This window comes from Camarhynchus parvulus, chromosome 10 (genome assembly GCF_901933205.1).
Source record: "Camarhynchus parvulus chromosome 10, STF_HiC, whole genome shotgun sequence".
Taxonomy (NCBI): domain Eukaryota; kingdom Metazoa; phylum Chordata; class Aves; order Passeriformes; family Thraupidae; genus Camarhynchus; species Camarhynchus parvulus.
In genome coordinates this window covers 3055408-3077800 of record NC_044580.1, presented here as the reverse complement: position 1 = coordinate 3077800, position 22393 = coordinate 3055408, and the positions used below count along the sequence as shown (strand labels likewise).

Sequence of the window (22393 nt, the reverse complement as noted above, 5' to 3'; positions counted from 1 at the left end):
AGCGCACCAAATCGCGTGCTGGAAGGAGGAAGGGAGGGCAGACAGCGCTTGAATTCCTGCATCCTCTCAGAACGTGAGTTCTGAGCTGCCTTACACCTGGCAAGGCAGCGTCCAGCTCGCTCCCTGTTCCCAGAGAGCAGCCAGGGGCTGGCACACCCCGAGGGGCTGGCACACCCCGAGGGGCTGGCACACCCAGAGGGGGCCGGCCACAGGCAGCGTCCATGGCTTTGGGGGTGAGAGCTGCATGAGCTGGCATGCCCTGGCACGTGGCTGCATGCCCAGGGGAGGAGGTGCCAGCAGGGAATGCCAGGGTGCTGCCCTGGGCAGGGAGAGAAGGGAATGGCTTTGTTCTCTGTAGTACAGCCTGAGCTGCTTGGTTTCCATAGCTCAGCCAGCACCACCTGAGTGTAGCCTAGCAGAGGTTCCTAAAGGAGTGGGCTTTCTGCTGTTGTTGCATCCTGTAGTCTAAAATCAGCACAGCCCCTGGCTTAAAGGGTGTTTTCTGGGGTAAGTAGAAGGTAAAAGCCCTTGGCTCCATTCCCCATAGGAATGGGAGTGGTTTGTACTTGGAATCCATAGCCCTGGGGTGGCTGGGTTATAACATGTCCCTTTTCCTTCTTCCCCTCTCATTCCTCAGCCTAATCCAAAGACTTCCCATAAATGTGTTTCCTCTCCTGGCTCTGCAGAATCCCAATCCCCACATTCTTTCTAACCCTCTTTTGCTTTTTTCTTGACTTTCCCTGTTCCTGCTATTACTGTAAGTAATTGAAAGAAACAAACTGTTTTAACTGCAACCATTTACCTTTTGTAACCAGTGATTTTGATGGGTTTTTTTTTTCCCTTCTGTGCACATCTTTCTCTCCCACACTTTAAATTTGTCAGGGTGAGGTAGGTACACAGTGAGGCCATAGCCATCAGCTGTTCCCAGCAGCATTGCTGTATCCCAGTGGGAATGGACACAGGACCCTGAGCTGTCACAGGCTCTGGAGCTGCCCCTGCATCCTTGGCAGTGCCCAAGGCCAGGCTGGACAGGGCTTGGAGCACTCTGGGACAGTGCAAGGTGCCCCTGCCCATGCCACCATCCATGGTGGCACTGGATGAGCTTTAAGGTCCCTTCCAACCCCAACCAGGCTGGGATTGATTCTTTCCAGGTTTTAAAGCATGAGCTGAGATGTAGAATCCCTTCAGAAGCAAAAATTGGAATCTTAGTGCTGGAAGAACCCGCTAGTGTTTCATTTTTAACTCCACCAGTCACAAGATGCTCCCCAGGATTAATTTGATACTAAAAATAAACCCTGTAGCTTTCCAAAGGCGGTTAAATAAACTGAGTGACATATAAAATGCCTGTAAATTAAGGCTGAAAATGGGAGGGGGGGGGCACAAAACACATTCCTATCCAAGTGGAGGAGCTAAGGGAGATCTACTTGTCATCATCTTCCAATTTTAATTCCCAGATATTTTTGCCTGCAGAGATCGATTACCTGTGTTACAGCCAAGCAGCACTTCTCCAATTTTGGCTCAGAGTGTGCAGTTTTGGGAGCCCATGAAGCAGGTCATTCCATGCCCTGAGGAAAGGCCTGCCTGTGGGGTTATTGCTGTGCTCTGAGCAGGGGGGTTTTGGAGATGCCCAGTGCCAGGGCAGGTGCTGCAGGAGGGGCTCAGTGTGCTCACATGGCTGCTCCCAGTGCTGGGGAACCTTTCTGTGCCATAGGTGCTGCTGACTGTCCTAGAGCAGGGCTGTGGCATTAAAGCTTTGGGTGGTATTGATCTTGTCGGTTACTATGACTTCTTTTTTTTTTTTTTTTTCCCCCCTTCAATTGCATCATACCCTTAAAAAATGGTGGTAAGTGAGAGCTCTGCATGCTTTGGAGTTTGTTTAACCTCCGCTTCAGTCTATACAACGCACAAGTCATAACGTTAACACTCTTGAAAACTTCCTCATTCACGTTCACAACTAATTTGGATTTCAGTTTGCTGTTTTGAGCCTTTTCTTTAGTCTGATTTTGTACTGGTTTTTCTGTTGTTCTGTTGCCCCTGGTTTCGCTGAGGGTTCGGTCTGTGTCTGTACTGTACTGGGGATGCTTTGCCAGCACCTAACGGCTGACTGGGAATTTCCCTTGGTCTTTTTATCTGTGGTTTAGCTTAGAGATGGGACAGGGAGGAGTCATGGGGATCCACCAAATAGAGTATTCCCAGTAGGCTTTTTTGTGGGATCTTCGTGAGGAATCACCGATGGCAGCTTTTATCAATTTAAAGCTGCTGGTTTTTTTGGGTTTTTTTTTTAATTTTTTTTTTTTGACAACGCAAACTTGCTGATCTGAAACGGGCATTTAAATCTTTGAGCAGAGAAGGATAAAGGTTATTTTGTAGCGAGTGTCCACGGTGCAGTTTGCTATTGCTGAAGTCCAGCCAAACAAACTCCCAAAGCAGTGGATGGTGCTTGTTGGAGCCGAGTTGGGTCTCGGAGGCAGCGCTGGCCTCGGGGGCCAGGCTCGCTGTCCCGCCCGGAGCTCGGCTGCTCTCAGATCCTTGGTTCCCAGAGATGTTTGTGGAAGGAAGCCATAGATTCCTCTGCTGTGCTTTGTGTTTGAGTACCTGATGTGTCTCTGTATATCTCACTGTATATACAACAGCACATTGATGTCTGGCTGTCCTTCCTAGTCCCAGTTCTCTGTACCGTGTCCGATAGTTACTGTTGCTGGTACTGGAATTCTGTGGACACCGGTGTGTCGCTAGTCTGTTACTTTGGCTGTAAAGCTCTTGGTTTGTGGTTAGTTCTTTATTTTTGAAGTATTTTCTGTTCTGGTCACTGTCTGTGCTAGCGGTGGCTTTGCCTCTCCGTTGCCTCGAGGGCCCAGGTGGAGTAATGTCCCCTCTCCCTGGCATTACTCCTGGCGTGTGCTCATGCGGATGCCTACACTGTAAGACTGTAATTTCCATAACTGCTTCATGTGCACTAAGCACCCTTGTGGAATCCTGCTGAGAGTTTCTCAAAGACTTCCCTGAAAAATCCCTCCGGCACAAGGTGGGAACAGCAACTGTCAAGTGCCAAAACCAGCAGGGCCTGAATTGGTCCCCCCAAAATCCATCTGTGGTAGCATTAGGCTCCTGGATTGACTCTTGCACTGTTGTGTAAATGCATTTTTTTCTTCTGTACTACAGCGTGGGTGAAAATGGTGTTTGAGAATTCCAAAACAAAGCCCAATTGGTCGTGAGAGTTAATATGAAACATTCCTCATTGGCAGATTCCCCACCCCCCGCCAGTTCCTAAATGAGTTTTGCCAAGGGCCATGGGCAGGACGTGCTGTCAGTCCTCTGCAGCTGAAGTGTGTCCGGAGGTGTCCCAGCACCCTGACTCCTCCTGGTGACACTGGATGCTGCTGCCCAAGGACCATAGTTGGGGCTGGAATCGAGTGTTCTCCTTCAGCCTCCTCCTAACCTGGTCCCTTCTAATTAAACACTGAGAAAAATGGGGGATGTAGAGGTTGTTTCATCCGTGGGGGAAAATGAGTGTGGGGTATGTACCCTCTGGGGTATATACCAGGAGTTATCCATCAGCAGTGGAAAAACGGCTTAAAAATTAAAATACATATTCAAAAAAGTCAATGCAAGCAAACATCCAGCAGGATTTTACAACTGAACCGTTGGTTTGTCTCCTCATCTATTTTTTATGAGATTGAACCACTGGAACTTGGGGACAAGATGAGTCTTGATCATGTTGCACCAATCTGTCCGCTACAGTTGCAGTCCTTCATGACCAGCATTCCAAGTGTTAACTAAACCCATTGAAGCAACATACCTGCCATTAAACCCGAATCCAGAGCAGTAACTCCATGATCCTTGCACTCCTGACTGGAATGGCCTTTGATGCTGTAGATAGATCAGTTTGCTGCTCGTTGTGGCCCCCTGCAAACACTGACTCTCTTTTTCTTTCCTTCCCTTGTCTCTCCCTGGGTGCCTCGGGATGCCTTGCTGCAGATGATGAACCAGCTGGGCCAATGTAAGTGTGTTTTTGGGAAAAAAATACTCTTTGGGATAATCTGGGGGGTTGTGGGAGGTGATAAATCGTAGGATTGATATTGCATGTGACATTACAGATGGTGTTGGACCGTCTGGTGCGTCTCTTAGCACCGGAGGAAAGAAAAGCAACATCTTGCTAGAAAACAAATACTGGGCTAGAATACAAAGTCTAAAACTGTGTTGTCTTCAGCCAGTTGAAGGGAGGAAGACTGAAATGCTGCCTAATGAAGTACCAATTATGTCCATTTTCCCTGTACCTGTAACTAATTTTTGATGCATTTCTCTTCCATCCCTTTCTGCAGGAAAACCAATTCTACAAACAATCACAAAGACAAAAACTTACGTCAGAGAAACACAAATTAAAAATGCTCATCATGTAAGTATTGCCTGCGCCCGGCCGGGAGCAGGCAGGCCCAGCCCTCCTGCCCGCAGCGCTGGGGGGCAGCAGCAAAGCGTTCCCTGCATTAAACATTAAACATTCCTGCTGCACCTCAGGGACCACGGGGGGGGACCAAACATTGATTTCCTCAGACAGGCGGGGGGTTTAAGGACCTGCTTGCTAAAATCTAGGCAAAGCTGCCGAGCCCTTCTGATTGATTGCTCCCTAAAAGGTGGAGCTGGGGCTGTCGGGAGCCCCGGTGGGAGCGCGGGGGTTGCAGGCTGCGGCGGCTCGCGCTGTTCACCATTGACTAGCACCTCTTTCTCGTTTCTTTTTTAGAGCTTTAAGTTTCTGAGAGACTGATGGCAATATGACCTGCTAAATTTAAGGGTTGGAACTCTTGGTTCTAGAACTCCAGTTCTGTCTGATTTCTTTTTTTTTTTTTTTTTCTTTCCTTTCCAAGTGAGCAACAATATGACTGTCTAACGCATGCCTTATTTAGCCTCTCCTGCAAGGATGACCTAGCCAGATGAATTTTAATAATGCTTCCGTGTAGAAGGTGTAAACTCTTTTGGGCTTGATGTGCTGTGAATGTTGCTTTTTTTTCCTCCTTTCCTCTCTTTACACGAGCAGTAGCCAGGCGGGTTCACGCATGCGCTGTTTTTTACTTCCTGTAGCTGTTAAATTCGGCACCGCTCAAACCGCACCGCTGCCATCTAGTGAGACTTCTTTTGTAAAGTACAGCAAAACTTAAAGATATATACAGTATATATTTATATTTGGGGGAGGGGAAACCAGAAGTCGTTGTGGTTCATTTTGAAGCTGCTGATATTCATTCCTTACTGTATGGCTGGAAGGAGGGAGTGATGCCGGGCCGGTGCTCGCAGCAGGGACATTGGAATTTCCTTAAGGGCTTTAATGGAGCGCGGGGTGTCCTGTTGGGCGTCGGGGCTGGGTGGTGCCAGGGGCTGCTGGTGGTGGTGGGATGCAGTTGGAAACAAAAACAAACCTTCAGTTTATAAATATATATATATGATTGCTTTTTAAGTGATTTTTTTTTTTGTTAACTCATGTAAATTCTCAAATCCTTTTGCACTGATGTGTTCGACATATTCTTGTACATTCAATTCAGGCAAACTTTTATAATTTTTTTTTTTTTTTTTTTTGTTTTGTTTAAATGATGAAATGTTACAGCATGGTGATATTCTATGCAACTAGTTATTCCTCTTTAGTTTGACACTGTAATTTCTCATGATTTAAAGATTGTAGAAATAGACCTACCAGGGTTCTCATGATGTGCGTAACTGTAGCTGCATGAACTCGTGTTCTGTGTATTTGTTGAAGTGCAATGATGTATAAAACGTGGATTCACCTGTTTTTAAAAATAAAACACCGACAAAAACCGCTGTAGGCCTTGTTTTTCAACCTTTAATCAGCAGAGCTGCATGGACCCTGGGGTGCCAGGTGTGCCTCATTCCTTGGCCAGCCTGTGCAGCTCCCTCTCCACGTCCTCCACGAAGGCAGGGAAGTGCTGGTCCATGAGGCAGAGGCGGATGAAGTTTCCCAGCTCCCGGGCGCTCCAGGCCGGCTGCCGCAGCGCCGCAGGCAGCTCCGGCCGCTGCCGCAGCACCCACTGCCAATGGAAGGTGGGAAGGGGGCCCTGAGTGGGACACAGGGACACAGCCACAGCCCAGCCCTCCTGGGTGCTGCAGGAACATGGAGTTGCCTGGGTTGGAGTGCCATCAGTCAGCTGGGATCTGTGTGTGTGAGCTTTTCTCTGATGCCCGGGTGTGATTCCAGTGTAGCTTTTACACTGCAATTATTTCAGCTGGAAATGGACCCTGGAAATGCCGATCTCCTGGGTACTGTGGCTTCCTGTTGAGTATCCATTCTGTAATCACTGTACACTCTTTATGAGCTGTACGTGCTGCCACATGGATGTGTGGGGATAACCAAGTGTGCACTTGCAAGCTTTTCATTTAGCCAAATGTTTTTTAGAAGTAAACTATGGGGCTTTTATCTTAAAACTTCCTTTTCATCCGTGTTTAATCCCCTCTCCCAGCTTTTTCCCATGGTGGTGGGAGAACTCTGGGCATCGTGGCACTGGGGTTGGAATGAGGTGACCTCTGAGGTCCTTTCCAATCCATCCCACTCTGGGATTCTATGCTTAGCCAGTGACTACTAAAGAAGGGTTGGGAAAACACAGAGAAGGAACTGCACCAAACCAGAAAAGAGCAGTTCTGCTCACCTGCTTCTGCACTGGCCTGAATTCCAGTAAATGAGCAACTGTTGACTTCCAGGTATTTACCCAGAACTGCTCAGTGAAGCTGTCCATGGAATATGGGGATGCTTTGCTGTGGGTCAGGGTTGAGAAGGGTCCAGGGGAACCTCAGAGCACCTGTCAGTGCCTAAAGGGGCTCCCAGAGAGCTGGAGAGGGACTGGGGACAAAGGAGAATGGGTTCCCACTGCCAGAGAGCAGGGTTAGATGGGATATTCTGTGATTCCTTGATTGATATTTTCAGGCTTCAGCTCTGATCTGCACAAGTCATTTCTGCAGAGTCAAACCAGTGCCAGAGCCATACATTTTGGATGTTGCCTCTGGGTATTTCTTTGCTCTCAGTGTGTCATTTATTCCTATTCAGATGGGTGATTACACCACCAAACACCTTGTTTTGCTGCCGATTCCCTGGCTCTGGATCATTGCACAGATCCAGTGTTTTGCTGGTGTACTTGATGGCATCCCAATGCTCAGGGAAGGCATTTCCCAGATGGAATCTGAGACAGCTCATTCTCAGGCTCAGTTACAGACTCTAAACAGGAGATGTTTGTTTTTTACCTGTGCAAGCTGTGCTACAGATCTTCTTTCTCCAAGGCTTGTGCAGGAGTCTGAGAGAGGCTCATCTGGCTAGAAAATACCAAATGCAAATAAGGGCTTGTTACCAAGCAGAGTGTGGGTATGTGCAGGGGGGGAAGCAGTTCCATTTTTAGCACTGACGGGAAGGGAATGTGCTCAGCTACCTTCTGCAGTAAAAAGACATCTTTTTATGGAACCTGCATGCACATCTGCTCCAGTCTTTAAAAATTAAAGACATGACAGTTTAACTACAGGCCTGTTAGCCTGTTAGCTGAACTGAAGTCACAAACAACTTCCTAGGAGTAACTTCAAAGAATGTTTTGGATGGATGCTCACAAGAGCACACTGCTTCTTTTCCATAGATCCAAATACCCAAGAGAGCGGAGATTTTGGAATAATCACCCTGGAAAATGCTGTCTGTCTCTGCCTTTTCCAGTGACCTGAGGATTTTGTCTTGGAGAGGGGAAACATTCTGTTCCTCCTGAGATGGCTTTTAGATGTGCCAGGTTAGGATCAAATTGTAAATATGCAGTTGTAGCAGCTACTACCACTGCAAAGCAGGAGCACACAGAAAGGAGCCAGGAGCCAGGGTGACTTTGTGGCTCTGATAATTTTTTGCCCTGTCCAACTAATTTCCCAACTCCCATTTCATGCAGCCAGTGTCAGAGCTGTGAGAAACTCCTCACATGCAGCTCTGGCAGGCAAAGGTGAGTGCTTCTGGGTGTGTGTGCTCACTTACTGCGTGCTCGGTGTCCATGGCCTGGCTCTCCTGGCTGAGGCTCTGCTCCTCAGCCCCCTGCACCGGGAGGAACTGGCTGAGTTTGTGGACGCAGCTGCAGCAGTGCTCCTGCACCTCCTCCCTGCAGCTGCCTCCGAACTGCACGCGGAACATGCGGCACTCGCTCTGCTCAGAACCACAGGGAAAGCAAATCAGCCTGGAATCCCCTCCAACTGCTTGGATTAAATCCATGCTTGTTGGAGTCGAGAAGAAGGCAATAGATTTGTGGATAACTCTGCCAATTTAAAAACAAACAAATATGTTTTCCTGCTGTATTTTTAGTTTTTCCCAGCAGCTTAACCAGAAGACTGTGATTGCTGATTTGAAAATCAGGTGAAAATATGCAACAAAAGGGATAAGTGATGCAAGGGCACCTGTCATTAATTCAAGTGGACGAGCCTTGCCAGGACTCAGCTTTTACACATAGCAGGAAAATTAAAGTTTTATTGTTGCTGCAGGTAGTATACTGTAAGGTGTGCCAGCTCTGCATAGTTATTTGTGACACAAAAATGGCACAAGAGTAAGCAGAAGTTAACTCTGGATCTGAACTAGAAATTCTGGGAATGGCATAGACCAGTTAGGATTTATGTTCCTGATACAAAGTCAACCCTACCTGGTCTGCCTGTGTGGAGCTAAACCAACACATTCAGTTTGGCTCTCACCTAAATGTTCCTTGAACAGAAACCAGCACGTTGAATAGGAGTGCAGGAAATTCAAATGCATTACTTCAAAGAGTGAAATGATACTAAAAATTATTGAAAACTGCCAGATAGCTCTGACCCCCCAGAGCAGGTTGTTGGGCTGTACCATAATTGGTATTTTAAATAAGTGCCCCAGGTTCAGCAAAGTGCCCTGAAATGGGGATGGAATCAATGGTGTGTGATAAGCTTGGCCTAAGCACCTTGAGCTGACGTAAGGGAGGTGCATATTCAGTGTTTAGAGAGTGAATTAATGGAACTTTCTGTTTGATCTTGAAATTTCAATTTTAAAAAACTTTTTAAGTACTAAAAAAGCAGCAAATTCTCCTTGGCCCAGCCTGGTTTATTTAGGTCTCCATCTTCCTGAGGTTCCAGTGTCAGCCCCATTTTCAATGCCCATTTTAATCCCACAGTGCTGGAACACGAGGACACCTCTCACTTTAAAGCTCCTGTCTCAGAGATGAGGCAGCTCTTGTTGACAGCCCCTGTGTTTACATGCCTGCTGCTTGAAGATGTTGGAATCCCATAAAAAGATTTTTAGGGCAGGGTAAGCACAAAAGCCTGGCTAAGTGTTTTCTAAAGGGAAAAATGTCAAACTAATGTGAAGTGTGGCACTCATTGCCAGTGCCCAGCTGGATTTGCCTTCATTAATTAAGGAACTGGGGCAGCCTCCCAGAGCCAGGCACTGAGCTGTGCAATGCCAGACAGGTGAGTTCTCATTTCAGTGACACAAAAGGAACTCGGCTGGAGTTTCCTTAGGACACTTTCAAAGAGCACTTGCTTGTTTAGATCCCCAAATTAATTTTGGGGCTGAGCTATTTGGACTCCTTTGGGTTTCTCACAAGGACTGGTAAATACTTTAGTTTGCAGTTCATAAACAACAGTGGACTTTGAAAATTAAACATTGTTCCTTTGTGGAAAGAGAGCTGTGATATGTCAAGGTTTATAGCATAAACTGAGGGCTGGGCAGTCACACCTGAATCACACAAAAGCTGAAGTATTAAAGACCCCTGATGTCATGGAATCATTACATTTGTACCTCTTCCATGCTGGGCTGGGGGGCTGAGCTCAAGGAAACAGTATGAAGGGAAATTATTTCTTGCAAAATTATTAAGAAGATTAATCTTGTTCCTGTCCATAGTTTTGAAACTCATAGTGCTGGCTAAGAGCCACAGTGCCCCACTGAAGCCATGTTTGAAGTGATGAGCAAGTTGCACTGTAAATGCAGTATTAATGACTTACAAAAAACAAGGAGTACAAGATAAACCAGAAGTTTATCATAAGGATGAGCCCAGAAGCTGCATCCACTGTTGGGATATAAAGTAGAGAAGCTGTGTGGTAAAACCACTGCAGTTGAAATTGGGTGAATTTATGGTAAGTAAACACTGAGATGCACCAAATTAATTTCAGGCTGTTGAAATTCCTCCTTTCCCGAAGTGCCCCTCAGAGGTTTGCTGGAGCCTGGCAGTGAGTGTGATGTTGGTTTTGTCTTGCTGGTGAGAAGCAGCAGAATCCCTTGGTGCTGCACTGGGGGACTGGCTCTGGTAACTGGGAAGGAACAGCCTGCAGGTTCAGCAGAACTAATTCCTGCCCCAGCTGCCTTCATCTTTGCCAGGTTTTCTTAACAAGCTGATAGAAAGCAGAGTGCAGAGGTGTTTTAGTTTCAGGCATAACCCATGAATTTAAAACACTAAGATACTTACAGAGTATCAGAGTTCATCTAAGAACAAAAAACTCTGATTTTTACATGAATTGGTAAGAAGAAAGTGCTGTTTGATTACTTAAAGGCAAACCAACCACTTTACATCAGGAGAGCTGAGTGGCTGACCAGAAACCCATGTCGTTTTTGTTTCCTTGAGTACCAAACACCTTAACCACCACCCTGCTGCTGTGCCAGGAGCCACAAAATGGCTCAGTTATTGCTTGGTTAGAGAGTTTGTTTGCTGAAGTGCATTCTGACTCAGAGGAATCTTGGAAAAGATTTGCTTCATCTTTTTGTTAGCCATGGCAGATAGAGGGGGAAATAAAACCAGTCTGGCTGTTTTAGCAGCTAACTGTCAGAGAGCAGTCTAAAAACTGAATATTAGCAGTTACAAAAGATATCAATATTTAATCTATTCTTGTTTACTATCGAGTAAAAAAATATTCTAATTTACATAGATAATTGACACCTTCTAGTTTAATGTAGCCAAAAGGGAGAGGTTTTCTCCATCTCTGTTACACGTTAGGGATGTTGCAAGGAGCTCAGCTCACCTTGGCCTGTGCCTGGAGCAGCAGGCACTCTGCTCTCCTCACTATCTTCAGCCACTTGTGGGAATCGATCAGGGAAAAGCCTTCCTAAAATAAAGCACAAACCAGTAGCCCAGCAAACAGCAGCAGCCAGGAGCACATGTTTAAGTTGTGTGATGTAATTAAAGCCCTAATGAGGATCAGTCACTGCAGCTATGCAGTTTTTGGAGCTGTCAAACAACTGCCACTGTGGAAGTTTTACCACTCCAGGGATTAAATCCAGTAACAACACTGTTGAAATATGTTGTGATTTCCATCCCTCTGTACATGTACATTTGTGCATGCTATGGAACCCCTGAAAAGCAGAATAAAGCAGGTGGGAGTGGAGCCCTGAGCGCTGAAGTTGCCCGGGAGGGCAGCAGAGGGCAGGCGAAGCCGGGGAATGGCACAGCCCCGCTGTATCCCAGCCCCGCGGGATACAGGCTCCAGGTGGCACTGAGGGAACCCAGCAGCAGCTTCCTTAATTGGATAAAGATGTTTTTATACTCCACTTGCATCACTGTCAGTCTCTTCAAACTCGACAGGCTGCTCAGCTCCTGTAAAAACACCTCAGGAAAGGGAAAAGCAACTGCAAGGCAACGGACTGTGTCTGCCAAGGCACTCTGAGCCATTACTGAGCAAAGTCCAGGGGAAAACCCCAAACAATTAATCAGTGTTAGGGCAGGAGGACATCAGGCACCCGTTTTATCCAAACTCACAATACTTTCAGTGACCAAGGGCTTGAGCCCGGGCTGCTTTCAAGGGGTCCTAAGGGCCAAACCCCACAAGTCAGGTCCATCCTGAAGGCCTGTGGTGTTTGCCACAGTCGCCATCCATGTTAGGTGGGTCCAGGCTGCAAAACCATCTGCCATCCTATTTAGGAACAGGAATCACCTCAGTGACTGCTGCTTTCCTGTGCTGCCACTGGCTCTACAGTCTCATGCAGATTTTTAGCTGCACTTCCCAGAGGAATCTCTCAAAAACTGTGAAGAGTTGAAGCAAAGGCAGACTGGATGGCAGACACCTGCTGTGACAGACTCCAGAATGTCAGCCAGCAGGGAAGGGCCATTCCCAAAGGAGCTGGGCTCAGAGGCAGAGAGGAACTGCCCTGTGTGCTGCAAAAGCAGGTGCTGACAGCAGGTAAGAGGGCCAGTCCTTGCAGTGTCTCTGCACTGAACACACTCAGAACGCCCCAAGGCAGGATGTGCTAAGCAGGAAAGGCCCAAAGGTCAGAACAACAGGGAGAGATCACCTGGGGAACAATGGGGAGAGGCTGAACCAAACCCCAAATGCTGTCAGTGAAGCAATTCCAAACCATTCCCTCCCTAGGCTACTTGTGCTTGTTCTGTTCATTTCAAGTAGTTTCTGTTTTGGAGACACACCAACTGTTTATTTAAATATAGCTATTCCCATATTCAGTCTGGTTTTACAGTGTTTTTCCTTTCACTGGAGATGGAGGTTGAACAAATGTTGTCTCCTTAAAATAATAACTGTTTTCAAAGAAATTATAGAAGGCAGTCACCGTTTAATTTTCCTACTAACTATTTTATTGATGTTTCCCAGGTTCTTTCATATGTTCTGCTTCTGAGGTAAAACAAGTGGGAAAAGCCAGCATTTGGAATTTTTATTTATGTACTCCTGATTATCCAATTCCAACCCCCAAATTCGATTTAACTGAAGTATAAATTTAACCACTTTATTTTTAAAATCATTGTCCCTGTATTCCCAGAATCACAGCCTGGTTTGGGTTGAGAGGCACCTCAAAGCTCATCCAGTGCCACCCCCTGCCATGGGCAGGGACACCTTCCACTGTCCCAGGGTGCTCCAAGCCTGGCCTGGGGCACTCCAGGCAGTGCATGTGGAGTCAGGTGAATTAATCAGAGCAACAAGAGGAAGAACACAACGAATGTGTCCCTTGCCTGCTGGAAGGCAGGAGGATCTGTGCGTGGGGCAGGGCCTGGGAGCTGCAAGGCAGTAATTTGGGATTACAGTCCACTGAGCCTTCGCACAGGTGATGGACTGACCCTCGACACGCTCTGGGTGTGGGCGATGGCACAGAGAAAAGCAGCGTTCCTTCTGCCTCGGTGCTGCCACCAGGCTGCCAGAGCAGCGAACCAGCGGCCGGTGCTGTTCCCTTGAGCCAGCCAGGCAGGGCAAAGCCAGAGGGCAGTGTAAAATTAACCAGAATATGCCCAAAACGCAGCCTGGAACGGGGCAGGGACACGAGAGCCCAAATGTTCATCATGTGAAGAGAGAAACAGCAACATTTTATTTAGTTTGGTCATCAGTGTTCAGTCAAGCACATAGCCTGTTATTCTCCATGACAGAACTTGTAACTAAAGTGGGGTAAAGGAAAATTCTTCCCTACATCTGTGACCAAAATCTAAGTTTCTCAGAGGGAGGACTGAGTGGAATTAAGCTGAAGGGGAAAACAAAGCAAGATGTTTCCCAAATGTTTTGGAAGCAGGCAAGATGTGACCACAGCTGCCAGGAGGCAGGAGCCAGAAATGCTGATCCAGCCTCACAGCCATAGATCCAGCACTGACTGGGAAATACTTGTGTTCTGACTTCACATTTCAGCATTCAGAAACCTGCTGTGTAATGAGGGCTGTGAGCTGTGCTGGAAGGTATTGTGTGTGATTTATGAATATTTTTTATTGTAGCATTTAGAAACCCTGTGGTGCTAAACAACACAGGAATAGATTATCTAAGTTTTGTTAGACTGCAACCCTATCTGAACAGAAAATGACTCTGTATCTAAGAAATGTTATTTGTGTAGCAGTTCAGCTATGCTGGCTTGCATCACTTCTTTGGACACGCTCATGCACGAGCCAGATGTTTCCAAACAAAACTCTCTGTAAACAATAGCTTAGGAGGAAAAGCTTTTCCTTGCTCACAAACATGATCTAGTCTGCCCTTAAATCACAACCAGTACTAAAAAAGACAAACCAAACCCCAGAATGGTCTAGAGACACATTCTCCAGTCTGGGCTGCCTCTTCTACCAGGCCAATGAAATGCAAATGCACCAGTTTGTTCTTCAATTTCCCAGCTCAAAGGAATGTAGGTATTGTATCCTGCTATGGAGTAAGGACTCAGCTGGGAACAGGAAAGGATGAGGTCAGTTCTTTAATTGACTTACTTAGTTTTGGCTTTAACTGTTTTAATAGTCTCTAGGGATTTTGAGGGGATTTTTTTCCCCTTCTTTTTTCTCTGGGGATTTTTCTAGTTTTTAGTTGTTGGTTATCTCTGTTTCTTTAGGGAAATCTTGACACGGATAGGTGTTCTTCACACAGGATTGCTACTTCATGGTTTTTTTGGGTTTTATTTGTTAAAGTTGGGATTGAATTGTAAGATGGTATTTTTGTTTACATTTAGATGTTTATGAGTTTTTATTTATGTTATAGTGTTTTGTTTTAATAAGGTATAAAATGGTTATGTATTTCTAATAATTTTTTTCCTAGAATAAGCAGTTTTCTATTTTAAAAGTACAAATTCTTCCTTAATGACTGTAGAATAAAGTTGTGAAAATTAAACTTCCAACATAATTTCACTCCAGTCTTCATTACTACCTTGTAACACACCTGGAAATTTTTGTAGCTATTTCCAATATCTAAGTAAGGACAAATACACCAGGCTTGATACATCAGCCATTTTACAGTTTTTTCCTAGAATAAGCAGTTTTCTATTTAAAAATTAAAAGTTCTTCATTAATGACTGTAGAATAAAGTTGTGAAAATTAAATTTCTAACATAATTTCACTCCAGTCTTCATTAATGAACACCTGGAAGTAGAAATTTTTGTATCTATTTCCAATATCTAAGTAAGGCCAAATATATCAGGCTTGATATATCAGTCATTTTACACTTTTTTCCTAGAATAAACAGTTTTCTATTTAAAAATTAAAAAGTTTTCTATTTAAAAATTCTTCATTAATGACTGTAGAATAGAGTTGTGAAAATTAAACTTCTCACATAATTTCACTCCAGTCTGCATTATAAACACCTGGAAGTAGAAATTGTAACACACCTGGAAGTAGAAATTTTTGTATCTATTTCCAAAATCTAATCAAGGCCAAATACATCAGGCTTGATTTCTGCAGCATGAGCTATCTTGAAAATTGAGTCAAGATCAGAAAAGCCAACATGAACAAAAAAATCCCTAAAAAATCCCAAACCAAGACAACCTGTAGAGCAAGGGAAGCACAAAGTTGTCCCTGCAGACATTTCCAACCCTACCACTCAAGACACAGAGACAGGAGTAAGGAACAAAAGGATGTTAAGCTTTGCATGATCCTTTTTTGAGCCTCAATCTCCTAGACCCTCCCATCTTGCTCTGAAGCCTGTCTGACTGTGGCAGAGAACACACAGGGCTGAAGTCATTCAGCAGAGTGCTCTATGTGCACTATGGAGGGGTTTAATAGCTACTTTGTAAGCAAAGCTAAGTTAATAGAAGAAATAATAATTAATGATTTTGAAGTGTATTTATAGCAAAGAAAAAACCAAAACTGTTAGCATAAAAATAGGTTTTAAAAAATACATGAAATTTTTTATAAATTAAATTATGTGCATAAATAAATGTATATACATATTTTATTAAATATTATTTTATTAAAGTGTTATAAAAGTTTTTAGTTATATTAACGCTAATTGCTTTGAACCAAGAAATATAATAAATTGTTGTAATATAATTAATAACTTAAGATCACGCTTTATTAAAAGTATATAAGCTAAAAAACACATCAAAAAACCCCTTTTTTCTTCTCAAACCCTAATTATGTATAAATATGTCCCATCCAAGCTAACAATACCAGTGCACACAGGCGGGGAGGCTGGAGAGGGAGGGAATGCAGGGCACACAGAGCCACCCCTGAGGGGACAAGGCAGAGAATGGCTCTGGCCAAAGTGCAAACACTGCCTGCAGGAGCAGGGCTCTGCATGGCACAGCAAACACAGGCCCTCCCCTCAGCACACACCTCAGTACCTCAGTGACAGCCTCAGCTGCTCTGGGGATTTTTTCCCAGTGACACAGAGAAGGGAACTGGATGCTCAGGGATGAGCTGGCTGAAGCTCTTTCAGGGTGTCTCAGTAATGTATTCTTTCATTCTCAGTGTAAAGTATGTACTTCCCAGACTGATAGCACACATTAAACTCCAGGGTGAATATGCTTCATTAATAGACATCACTAATCTCAAAAAATAAAAATTCTAAGAGCTTAGGTGTGACAGTGGTCACTGGGGTTTTCAGGTGAGGGAAGAGACGAGAATGTTGACTCCATGTTCAGAAGGCTTGATTTATTATTTTATGATATATATATATTACATTATAACTATACTAAAAAGAAAAGAAAGAAAGGCTTCCTCAGAAGGCTAAGCTAAGCTAAGAATAGAATAGGAAAGAATCATAACAAAAGCAGCTCTCTCGGACTCTGTCCGAGATAGCTCGACTCTTGATTGGCCATTAATTATAAACATCCAAGATGGGCCAATCACAGACGGACCTGTTGCATTCCACAGCAGCAGATAACCATTGTTTACATCTTGTTGCTGAAACTTCTCAGCTTCAGCAGGAAAAATCCTAAGAAAGGATTTTCACAAAAAGGATGTCTGTGACACTTAGGTTTAGGAGAATTGGGGCAAGAGAAAAGGAAAGAGCAGGAGCCCTTGACATGGAACAGAAATGGGAAAGCTGATGCAGAAGGAGACTCTCAGCTCGTCCAAAACAATCACGTCCAACAGCACATGTTGAAATAAACAACCTGAAATTGAGATTGTTGAACTGCAATTGTGGTACTAAATAATCCAACAAAACTTGAATAAAAGAACAACTTCTGTGGCTTTGCAGGGCTCTACTACAAAGCAGCATTAGCAACCTGCTCACTGCCCAGCTCCCTGTCAGGAGCCCTCATTTATTGCACAGGGACCAGCTCTGCCCAGGGCACTGCTGTGAATCTCATCTGCAAAATTTGGTGCCTGAGCTTCAGGCCCTGCAAAGAGAGCATCAGGAACATGAGGATGCCTGCTGAATGCTTGCCTAATTAATGAGTTAGAATCTACTGTACCCTAAGCTTATTGGAAGTCATGAGGGGAGCAGGAGGGCACTAAGGACATTCAGTCTACACTTCAAAAGATCAGGTCACAAATCAATTATTCTGGATTAATTTTATCCTATTAAGTAAGTCCTCTTCACAATTTCAATTTGTTTCATTTGTAGGATATTATGAATTCTAGCACCAGAAATAATTGCACTGAATAAAACACCAAAATATAATTTCCATGATGTGTTGATAGAGAGGGGAAAGGAAATAAGAGTTGTGGTAAATGGAACATGATGTATCTTGAGCATGGCCAGAAATTACCAGAGATGCTGTTGAGATATTCTGTAAAATTCCACTGACTACAGTAGACAAGAATGAGGTTTTTGTACCATCAAATATGCAGTCTGTTAGACAACACTGCAGCAAAAACAGCTCCTAAAAATACATTCTATAATTTAATTCCAAATGAAGAATCTGGTTTAAAAAAGAATAAAATAAAATAAAACAAAACAAATCAAAACACTCTTTAATTTGCATTACGCATCAGAGATTTTTATGTTCCATGCTCTGAAGTTCCATTTACCTCCTCTTCATTCCATTACACAAGGAATAGATGGTATTTCAGAAGGAAAACAGTTGTTCCTGTATTTATTAAAAACAACAGTTGTTAGGATATGCGAGTATTTTATTGCTATTTTATAAATATTGTTCTTAGAAACGGATCATAAAAGAGCCAGTGGGCCCTAAGGAAAAGGTTTCTTAACTTTCCTACTTCAATAAAATTAAAAGGACTAAGAGAATATGTAAGTACACACCCATCACAGAGAGAATATTTTGATAGCAGTCAGAAACACTTGAATATTGTTCCTACTATGGATACTGATCCAGCCATCAGCAAAACAGAAATTTTTCTTCACAACTCTCAGTTTTGTGCAAATGTTGTTCACAGGTGAGAAACAGAAAAAAAAAATCCTTTTATTATTCATCAATGAAAATGTTACAAAAATTGAAGTTCTGCACGTTGAGAAGGAAATGTGTCCCTGTGACCCAGATCTTGTTCCTGTGCAGAAGTACAAAGCTACAATAATTGTTATCCAGTTCTCTCAAACCAGGAGCCTGGAGCACATGAAAAGGGCTGCAAAGTAGGGATTAGGAGACAGATCAAAAGACAATGCAGCAACAGTTTAAAGGATGCAGTTCTGTGAGCACACCAGAGGGAATTTCAATGTAAGGCAGCACACAGGTGTGGGAGGACACCTTGGCAATCCAAGGGACACAGCCCAGGCCAGCCAGAGGAAGTGAGAGCACAAGTGACATCGTGCCAGCAGCTGCAGCATCCCACCAAAGCTGCTGCATTCCCTGTGGAGCAGGAGCTGTGCACGATCCCCTGTGACAGAACAGGACAATGGACCCCCAGTGAGTGGATCTGGAGTGTGACAGGCTCCAGGCACGGGCTGTACTTGGTTGTGCAAAGCCTGCTTAAATATTGTGACAGGTTTGTGACAGCACTGACAGCTGCACTGGAGGGAGATGGAGCCACTGGGATTAACCATTTCTGATGATTTCTGCAGCAAAATACAGCCTGAGCAGCACTGCAGGGTGGTTTGTTTTTATGTGGCATCTCAGGAAGGAGTTTGCAAAATGGCCCATCCCTGGCAGTGCTCAAGAGCAGGCTGGCTGGAGCTCTGGGGACAGTGCAAGTGTCCCGGCCCCTGGCACTGCATGAGCTGTAAGGTCCCTGCCAGCCCAAACCACGCTGAGATCCTATGAAAATGAGCACATGGGGTATTTGGGGGGTTTTCAGCCCCTCAGGCAGGCTCAAGAGGACAAGGGAGAGGACTGCAGCTGCTCCAATCTCAGAAACCCACAGTCCCAGTACGTACCAGTCTCCCCAGCTCAGCCCTGCAGGCACACAACACACCTGTGCCACCAGCCCAAACACTCCTGCTCAAAGAGCTGCACCCAAAGCAATCCACAGGCTGTAAAACCAACTTTATGTAACTTTTCTTTAACAAATTCGAAATGTTAGTCTGTCAACTTTAAGGTTGCCAAAATTAATGTTTGAAATAAACCAAAACAACTTTTTTTTTTCTTTTGAACTCTCAGTATTATATTTTGGTCACATCTACCAAGCATGTCTGTTCCACCTCTCTTGCACTATGTGATAGCTCCCACAGTATCTCAGTGTCTCACAGAAGCTGGAGCAGTCCTGATACATCATAGAAATTCCTCATCTGGCATTTCAAGCAAAGCAGCTGCCTGAAAGCTTCACTGGCCACTAAACACAAGAGCTGCAAGAAAGTGCTTTTCTCAGCCAAGTTTTTGGCAGCTTTTCTGATCCTTCATCCTTCCCCACAGCACACTTTTATCTGCCCTGTTACTTGCCAGATCCAGCCTTTGCCAGCCAAGTCTTTGAAGGGCTGCAGCTCTGGGTTGTGCCTTTTCTGCACTTGGGTTAGTTATCAGAAGTGCTGTTAGCTTTTATATGGTTATCTCAAGGACTTCAGAGGAATGTCAGTTACTGGTCACTGACAGGAACAGGAGCATCCTGCACTGAGCCATTCCAAGCAGAATGGGCTAAGGGATGGCAGCAAGTCTCATTTCCATCCACATTTTCAAAACCTCTTTCCTTTTCCTTATTCAACACAACTGCTAAAATGCTTTCCACAGTCCCTTTTTACCTTGTTCTCACTAAATGAGCTGAGGGCCATCCCCAGTAGCAGCTCTCTGTTAGATCATGCATTAACTATTCAATGTTCTTAACACACAAGCCAAAAAAATTCAAGGGTATCCATGGTTCTGCCCTATACTTAAATTTCTATAAGTTTATGACCCTTTAAGAGGCACAGTAAAAACTAATTTATAAGCTTATACATATTTAAAGCTGCAACACAGTCTCATACATTCTGTTAAAAAAGCTTTGCTATCTTTACACTGCAGCATCTTCCAGTAGTTTGTAATACCTTTCTAACACATTTATCAGCCAGCTCCTCCTCGTTATCACCACTGAGTACTGGTGATGTGCACTGAACACACTTAATTCCACCTTCCACAAGGTCTTCTGTGTCAGAGCACCAAACCCACTCCTTCTAGACACAATTTTCCTTTTGGTGTCATTGTGAAATCTTCAGTTTAGTAGCTGGGTATGCTTAAGCAAGTGCAGGTTACAGGAAAACCATTGACACAAGTTTGGATTTTGTCTCCAAGGATCTTACGTTGTATGTTAAATCTCATCATCCAGCATAGAAAATACAAACTCTTTGATAAACTAGATTGTCAAACCAAAATTCCAGCAGGTCATTGGCAAGCAGTCAGCTGGACCATCCAGCAAATTATAGTTTTACCTATTTCTAAACATTGTTTAGAAATGTTCCTGTTTTCTTAGAAGAATCATGAAAAAAAACCCCAAATATCTTTCAACATCAGCAACACTTAGCATTACCTCTTAATCTAGATTTTTAGAACAGCAGAAGAAATCTGGATCCTCAGAAGGAAATACTGCATTTAGTATTATTCTGATAAATGTGAAGGGAAAGCAGCACATGAGAATTACCATGAGCAAAACTAAATTGACAGTTCCCACTCAGTGGGAGAGAAGATGAAGCTGAGAAACGAAACCAAGTCAATTCTGATGGTAACATGAAGGAAAAATGTTCCTTATACATGACAAACTTACCAGCACTGTTCGCCCTTGGGAAATAAAGAAATGGCCAGACTCCACAATGGTAAGGACAAGAGGGCCTGATTCTTCATTTGATTCAAACACCTTTAAAAAGACAAACAAAGGAAAATCTGGCCCTGCAAGCCCAGAATCTACAATTCCCATTTCTAGTGCCAAATAAAAGGTCTCAAAGGTTGCTGTTAGAAGCCAGGTATCTAATTCATATCTCACTAATGCAACTTACCCTTCAGTCCCACAGACAGGAGGCCCATTAAATTATTTTTTCACTAATTATACCTCCAGATTCAACTACTTGGGACAACCCTCTGGATTCTTCCACCTTCATCTCTAGATTTTAATATCACAGGTTACTGCTGAATGAAGGAATAAAAAAAAAGTGGGCCACTAACACTCTGATGTATCATCATTAATAATTCATGAAATAAAATCTCTCCCGATTCCTGCTTTAGCTCTGGACTCGCAAAAAGACACCTGAAAGACCTCATTTATTCGTGTTTGCCTCAGAGCAGAGTCAGTTACCCCACACCGTCCCACCGCCCTCCCCGCGCCGCCGGCACCTTCCAAGATGTGTTGTGCCCCTCATCGTCACCGTCCTTCGGGGGGAGGAAGCGACCGTAGCGCTTCAAGGGCCACACCGTGGCGCTACCGAGGAGGGAGGTGTCGCCGGCGGCGCCCGGTGCCGAAGCCAGCCCAGGCTGGGAGCCACGACCGCCGCCAGCTGCCGCCATCCCGCGCTGAGGGCTCTGAGGGGGCTTAGGGCTCTGAGGGGGCTCAGGGTTCTGAGGGCTCTGAGGGGGCTTAGGGCTCTGAGGGGGCTCAGGGTTCTGAGGGCTCTGAGGGCGCTGAAGGGGCTGAAGGCGCTGAGGGGCGGCGGCGGGCAGCGCGCGGGAGCTGGGCGGGAAGCAGCAGCCAATAGGAAGACGGAGAGGGCGAGGGGCGGGAATTGTTCGCCAATCAGCGCGAGGCGCGCGGGGGCTCGCGCGGCACCTTCCGTGGCTGCCCAGCCTTTTGAGGTGCGGTCGTTTCGTTCGCCTCAGCGATGGCGCGCACAGCTCCTGGCTCCCTTCTCTCTTTCGTCTCCTTCCTTTTCCTCTTCTTCCTCTCCCCCTCCAAGGGCCGCGTGGCTACAGCCTCTCCCTGCTCCCAAGCAGCCCACGGCCGTGACGATGTGGCGCGTCCGGCTGTCGGCGCTGAGGGGAGAGAGGCGCGCGGAGGCCGTGGCCGCCATTTTGTGGCGTGAGGGAGCGCGGTCGGAGCTGCACAGCAAGGAGGAAAACGAGAATGTGAATCTCTCTCTGTCCCTGCCCCTGTGACATGCCCGTGGAACCTGGCCAAGATGTCAGCGTGCATCCTTCCTCAGGTAGAAAGCGACAAGTGTGAAATACAAAGCTGTGTTTCGTGTCAGGTACAAACAGGCAACGTGTGTATTTGTGAGTGCACCGACAGTGGGAGAGCTGTGAATTTTAATAATAACTGAGGAAAATAAAGCATGGAAAAAGGCCTTTGAAATTTACCCTAGTTGATTTAGGAGCATTGGAATTAAAGCGTTAAAGATGTTGCTTTTTGCTTATAGTTCATCCATAAAGAGCTCTGCAACAATAACCTTTTGAAGTATAATTTTAGAATATTACTTATATCCTTGAAACTATAGCTTTGGAAAATATATAAAGGAGATATGC

General features: G+C 45.0%; 2 protein-coding genes across 3 annotated transcripts in view; one reads left to right on the top strand and one right to left on the bottom strand.

Moving 5' to 3' along the window:
* Positions 1 to 5803, top strand: part of NPTN (neuroplastin) — a 47127-nt gene extending 41324 nt beyond the window's left edge. For both annotated transcript variants that reach the window (XM_030955114.1, XM_030955115.1), the window contains exons 6-8: positions 3979 to 4000; positions 4323 to 4396; positions 4739 to 5803. In XM_030955114.1, the coding sequence (XP_030810974.1) occupies positions 3979 to 4000; positions 4323 to 4383 (83 nt within the window). In that variant the 3' untranslated portion in view covers positions 4384 to 4396; positions 4739 to 5803. The remainder of the gene's footprint in view (positions 1 to 3978; positions 4001 to 4322; positions 4397 to 4738) is intronic.
* Positions 5804 to 5870: 67 nt separating this feature from the next.
* REC114 (REC114 meiotic recombination protein) lies at positions 5871 to 21442 on the bottom strand. Its single transcript, XM_030955116.1, has 6 exons — positions 21272 to 21442; positions 20709 to 20798; positions 10984 to 11067; positions 7994 to 8158; positions 7237 to 7305; positions 5871 to 6032 (listed from the first exon to the last, which is right to left on the bottom strand). Exons 1-6 carry the CDS (start codon positions 21440 to 21442, stop codon positions 5871 to 5873), a joined length of 741 nt encoding a protein of 246 aa, XP_030810976.1.
* Positions 21443 to 22393: the final 951 nt, after the last annotated feature.

Bases quoted from the DNA above. Each gene is read 5' to 3' on its own strand.
- REC114 (XM_030955116.1), bottom strand. From the start codon at position 21,442: ATGGCGGCAGCTGGCGGCGGTCGTGGCTCCCAGCCTGGGCTGGCTTCG. The intron at 8,159-10,983 runs GTGAGCTGAGCT...GGTTCTGAGCAG, and splicing joins TGCTCCAGGCACAGGCCAAG to AGCGAGTGCCGCATGTTCCG. The intron at 6,033-7,236 runs GTAAAAAACAAA...TTCCATTGGCAG, and splicing joins CTGTAGCACAGCTTGCACAG to TGGGTGCTGCGGCAGCGGCC.